Raw genomic sequence first — 5,847 nt, forward strand, 5'->3', positions numbered from 1 at the left:
AATTCATGTGGGACAATTAGAAGGAAAAGTCTGATATATTATATATAATAGGAAACTAGCTTAGCTAGGGGATATTGGAAGAGCATGACTTCTTTTTTTTTTTTTTTTTTTGTTGTTATAAAGACTTCTGTTCTGTCGCTCGATCGTTCGTTGCTGAATCATGCTGATCAGTAAATGAGTGGTACCGCACGCCATGCACGAATCAAAGGCCAACAGGCAACAGCTAATCCGTACATATTAGCCAAAGAAACAATTCATATGAAAAGACGACTACGCCCTTTTAGTTTGGAGGCCAGTCATTGTTGCTTATTTAATCCAATATTGGAACAACACACAGTACTGATCTCTCATGTAAGAGCATGCATGCATATTGCATGGTTCCGGTGGCTCTCCATCATCCATGGATTATATATAAGCCTCGAGTCATTTTGTTCTTATTTGACAAATTAATACGACAAATTAAGGACCAGTTGCAGCAAAAATATATACATTGGCAGGAATTTACGACTGATCCAATCATGCATATATAATTAGCATTAACAAAGAATTAAAAGGGGTCGGGAACTTTTTGTCTTTTGTATATATGGAATTTCTGGTGCTGCTGTGCATCGGACCAAATGCTTTTATCAAACAAAAAAATTTCGCTCGACAGTAAAAAAGAAAAAGAAGAACAGTTTGAACTCTGCTCAAAGTACTGCTAGCTTGAGGGTGATACCCACCATTGAACTGGCCGTAGAAAGCGAGTTCGTGATTTATTATATATGTACAACTAGCTAGCAATATTATTTTTTGCGAGGCCCCACAGCCAGCATTCAAAATTAAGGTGCAGTAATTCTAGGTGATGGTGAGGATCGAAGGCTGAATAGGCGCGCAATACAAAAGATTGCATGAGGAGCTCGGAAGTAGAGGACAAAACAAGCGGACGCTTGTCATGAGGGGCCAGCCATTTATGACTTATTACCAAATGGTCACTTGCCTCCTGCTCAGAAAAACATATGTCCGTGACCTTCCTAAGCCCCGATTCCAATCTTCTGCTTTCGTAAAGGGCCGGAGAAAAGGGGCGTAGATTATATAGCTAGATTTGCTTTTTCGTTTTGAATGATTATAAACAGCTAGCTTTTGTAGAGCTCTCAAAATAAGGAAAGTAGTAGATATGGGGGGAGGTAGCAAAAAGTGGTGTAGGTTTTGTGGTTCATCATCAATATCTTCTGTCCAACTTTTGTTGTTTATGGTGGTGCCATTGATAGTGGTATCTGGGTTTGTTTCTGTATTGGGTCCATTAACCTCCAATAAGGTTTTATTTATATCCAAGTACCCCTGGCTATGGAGCTCTACTAGTAGTACTCTACCTACTACTAATTCTTCTTCTTCTTCTTCTTCCCCTGTTTCGTCAGTAAAAGACAGCGGAAAGCGTTTGGATTTTCTGTCACAAGTGGCTGTGGCACAAGTTCTCAATATGGAAGAAGCTATCTCCAATGATTCTCTGCTAAATCGATCGTCTACTCCTCCACACGATATAGAAGCTGCTATACAGGTACAAGTAGAGTGTAGAACATGTAATTAGAACCCTCTTTTTTGTCTGGTTTGTTTGCCCTATCTCATGTTGTGGTTTATTCTTGCATGCAATTTCTTCTTCTTCTTCTTCTAATTCTAATTCCTAAAAAAAAAAAAAAAAAAAAAAAAAAAAAAAAAGGAAGATTGTCTCGTTTGGATTTTTAGTTGAATTCAGATGAGAAGAGTTGAATTCTTTATGAATAATAGTGAATTAAGATGATAGATTGAGTTTTATGGGGCCCGTCTAAAATGAGTTTAGATGTGTTTGAATCTTAAGATGAGTTTAGATGTATTTATGGAAAGTTGAAAAAGATGTGTAATGCGTGTAAAAATGTATTGAATTGATAAAGATTGTAGGTCACATATGTAAAAATGTTTTGAATTGAGATGAATTTAGTGATTTGAGAGTTTAGTATTTAGATGTTAGACTCAGCTTAAAATTATATTGAATTAAGTTGATCTCAATTCAGTCCAAAATCCAAAAGGGGCCTTAGATTTTATTTCTTTAAGAAATTCATTTTTAGCAGTAATATACTAAGCAGATTATAATATTTTTCATCTTCTACCTTCAGTTTTATTCCTTTAGTTTTTGTTATGTAATATCAATATTGTTACATGTACAGCATATAGGCACCATCGCGAAGCTTTATTCTTTTATGAAAAGAAGATACAGCGCCAATTATTTTGATTTTTTAATTTGTTTTTATTATTATTATTATTTTCTTGATGTTTTTCTCCTTTTGACCGGAGTTTGTACTTTCGGGCAAGCTTATCATTTATGTAATTTTAAGGTGAAACTTGTGATCTGCATCGATCAATATGCATGCATGGAAATTAAATGCGTTTTGGATCATCACTTGCTTTCCGCAAAAGCCACCATATTGACGTACGTACTAGTTCTAGATCAAGTACTGTTTCTTCGAGCTAATTAATATGTTAGTTTGTACCAATTAATTAAGGTATATATTAATTAATTAATATTGCCCTTACATGACTACAAGTTTAATTAGTCGTAAAAGGAATATTGGAGGGCTTTTTAGTACGGATCTCGGCCTTCATCTGATCATCATGATGAATACGTAGGTCCACATGATACATTATATTTTTGGGTTTTTTTTTTTAATTTTTTAGAATAGGACCGTATTTTAATTTTATTGATTGTCCTCACTTATGACGAAAGAAAATTATGGTTACAAACACGACACCTTGGAAAATACATATAAACTATAAAATCCAGAATCTAAACATCAAAATCATTATAATCATATAGTTCAAATACACGGCCAAATGAAAGACTCGTAACCTAAATCAGAACACACCAAAAATATAGTCCATTATATTTTTGGGTTAATAATTAATTTGTAAAGAAATGATTTGTTATTTTGGACAAGTTTTAATTTTGTTTTTTTACTAATTTATTTCTTAGTGAGTTAGTTTAACCGTGAATATTTGGATTAATAACAGAATGGTCCTAAGGAAAATGTGTACATGAATGATTCCGTGAGTGGGCCAGCTACTAATATTGTTTCTGCTTCAACGAATAAATCTCATCATGAGACCGGTTTAGATAGAATTGAAGCCAGTCTCAGAAGAGCTCGAGCTGCAATTAAGGAAGCTAAACATGGAAACCAAACTCAAATATTAGATCCTGACTACGTCCCGGACGGTCCGATGTACAGGAATGCCAAAGCCTTTTACAGGTAATATTTAATCAAAAATTTTATTTACAATCCTGAGTAAGAGACTGAATATGCAGTCTTATTAATGAATAGAGATAAATTAAAAGAAAAAAAATATCATTTAAAAAAAATATTATTGTAAATTTAAAATTTTTTTAAACATGATCATACGAGCTTACATGATTACTCATATTTAATTAGCTAGGTTTCATCTTCAATATAATTTCTGTGCCATGAAATGGTCCAGCTAGCTAGTACGTACATATATATATACTCCCTATATATATTATAATATTATACGTACGTACGTACACAGGAGCTACGTGGAAATGGAAAAGCAACTAAAAATATTTGTGTATGAAGAAGGGCAACCCCCATTGTTTCATAACGGTCCTTGCAGGAGCATATACTCTACAGAAGGAAATTTCATCCATGGGATTGAGATGAATGAGCAGTTCAGAACCCGAGATCCTGAGAAAGCACATTTGTTTTTCCTCCCTTTCAGTGTGGTAATGATGGTCCAATTTGTATATGTGCCTGACTCTTACAACTTTGGTCCCATTAAGCAGACTGTTGCAGATTATATCAATCTAATAGCAGGAAAGCACCCATATTGGAATCGAAGCCTAGCATCTGATCATTTTATGCTTTCCTGCCATGATTGGGTAATTAAGTGCATGCAAATGCTAGCTAGAAGCCTAGCTAATCTATATCAATTAATATTTTAATTCTTGTGATTCGGATAGTTTAATGATATATACATGATATATACTCGATCGTTCGATCGATCTTTGGGTTCAGGGGCCAGAAACTTCCCGTTCCAGTCCTTATCTCCTCAAAAACTCAATTAGAGCTCTTTGCAATGCTAACACGTCAGAGGGTTTCAACCCCACCAAGGACGTGTCCTTCCCAGAGATCAATCTCCGAACTGGTTCGTTAAAAGGATTTATCGGCGGGCCATCCCCATCTCGTCGGCCAATCTTGGCTTTCTTTGCTGGAGGTCTCCATGGTCCAGTTAGACCAGTCGTTTTTGAGCACTGGGAAAACAAAGATGAAGATATAAGAGTGCACAAGTACCTTCCAAAAGGCATCTCCTACATTGACATGATGAGGAAAAGTAAGTATTGCTTATGCCCCAGTGGCTACGAAGTTGCAAGCCCAAGAGTTGTGGAGGCCATTTACGGAGGTTGTGTTCCCGTTCTGATTTCAGACCATTATGTTCCGCCGTTTAGTGATGTTATGAATTGGAAGGCCTTCTCTGTCGAGGTTCCGGTTAAGGACGTTCCAAACCTGAAGAAAATCCTAATGGCGATTTCTCCAAGGCAGTATATAAGAATGCAAAGGAGGGTGGTACAGGTAAGGAGGCATTTTGAGGTTCAGTCTCCACCTAAGCGATTTGATGTCTTCCACATGATCCTCCATTCTGTCTGGCTTAGAAGACTGAATGTTCGTGTCCCTAATGATGCCAATGTGTTGTGACTGGCGGTACAAAGAGGTAGTTTTTAGGCAGTTGATCACATTAACAGTACTGCACCTACCAGCTTCACAGGTAAACAACGTATGATTGCAATATTTACTACGTCATCATGAATTTCAATTCAATTTATACCACTTTTGAAATATGAGAAATTAATGATGGGCATTGTGGGCAAGCTTGGATAATCTTCATTCTGGTTCAAAGTGATCATGTACGTAAGTGCTTTGAGTGTAATGGTGGTCATCCTTTGAATTTTAGAATCCTTGTAACCACGGTTTTCCTTTGCTATAAGTGAAGTTTTCTTTCAATAAATTTTAGATGTTCTGTTCTCCTTATTAAAATATATATATATATATTGTTGCAAATTGTAAGTTTGTTTACTTATATATGTATATACGCAGCAAAATTTATATATTATCGTTTCCTATCGGTTTTGTATTAATTAATTTTAAACAAATTGTTTACAAGCTGTGTTGATCTATACAATTACAAGTACTATATATTAACTAAGAGATTACAACTCAAAAGGCTCCACAGCTAGCTATATATCCTCTGCATGTAATCTAGCTAATATATAATATCATGATAATATATATAATTCGTGATGGAGTACTGTCTCTGCTACGATGCGTTTCAAAATCTAAGATGTAATAATATTAAAGATTGCAGCTAGCTAGCTTTAAATGGCCATCAGTACTTGAGAATTAACATGAATATTCATCATGTGGAAGATGGCGATTTTGCCGTTTTATATATAAGTCTCTATTATATTAATGCCAATTGCCAAGCGATCATGTCAATAATTTCGTATCATGTATTTATATGCTTAATTTTACAGATCCAAAAAAAAAAAAAAAAAACTCATGCATAAAATTTGTCATTTGGTACGTAAACCATGCATATTAATGAAGCAAATTACCAGAGATCACTTCGTGATCAACTCTTTTGACTTTGGGTGTACAGTGTACTCATCATTATATTACCGCAAGATCGATGCATGCCCATTGTGGTTTATTAATACGCAGACAATATTTAGATTGTTTATTTAAAGAATTCTATTGGATAGGATCTATAGAGATTCAGATTTATATATTTTCTAGAGCACTTTCTAGTATATTATTTGTTGAGAAAATTCCT

At 35.0% G+C, this 5,847-nt stretch overlaps 1 protein-coding gene across 1 annotated transcript; it reads left to right on the forward strand.

Moving 5' to 3' along the window:
• The first annotated feature begins 718 nt into the window (after window positions 1–718).
• On the forward strand, window positions 719–5,134 carry LOC121268027 (probable glycosyltransferase At5g03795). The gene is made up of 6 exons (XM_041172129.1): window positions 719–1,052; window positions 1,102–1,534; window positions 1,698–1,700; window positions 3,019–3,254; window positions 3,550–3,898; window positions 4,035–5,134. Exons 2-6 carry the CDS (start codon window positions 1,154–1,156, stop codon window positions 4,710–4,712), a joined length of 1,647 nt encoding a protein of 548 aa, XP_041028063.1. The 5' UTR covers window positions 719–1,052; window positions 1,102–1,153; the 3' UTR covers window positions 4,713–5,134.
• The last annotated feature ends 713 nt before the right edge of the window (window positions 5,135–5,847 follow it).

Source organism: Juglans microcarpa x Juglans regia, chromosome 5S (assembly GCF_004785595.1).
Source record: "Juglans microcarpa x Juglans regia isolate MS1-56 chromosome 5S, Jm3101_v1.0, whole genome shotgun sequence".
NCBI classification, from domain to species: domain Eukaryota; kingdom Viridiplantae; phylum Streptophyta; class Magnoliopsida; order Fagales; family Juglandaceae; genus Juglans; species Juglans microcarpa x Juglans regia.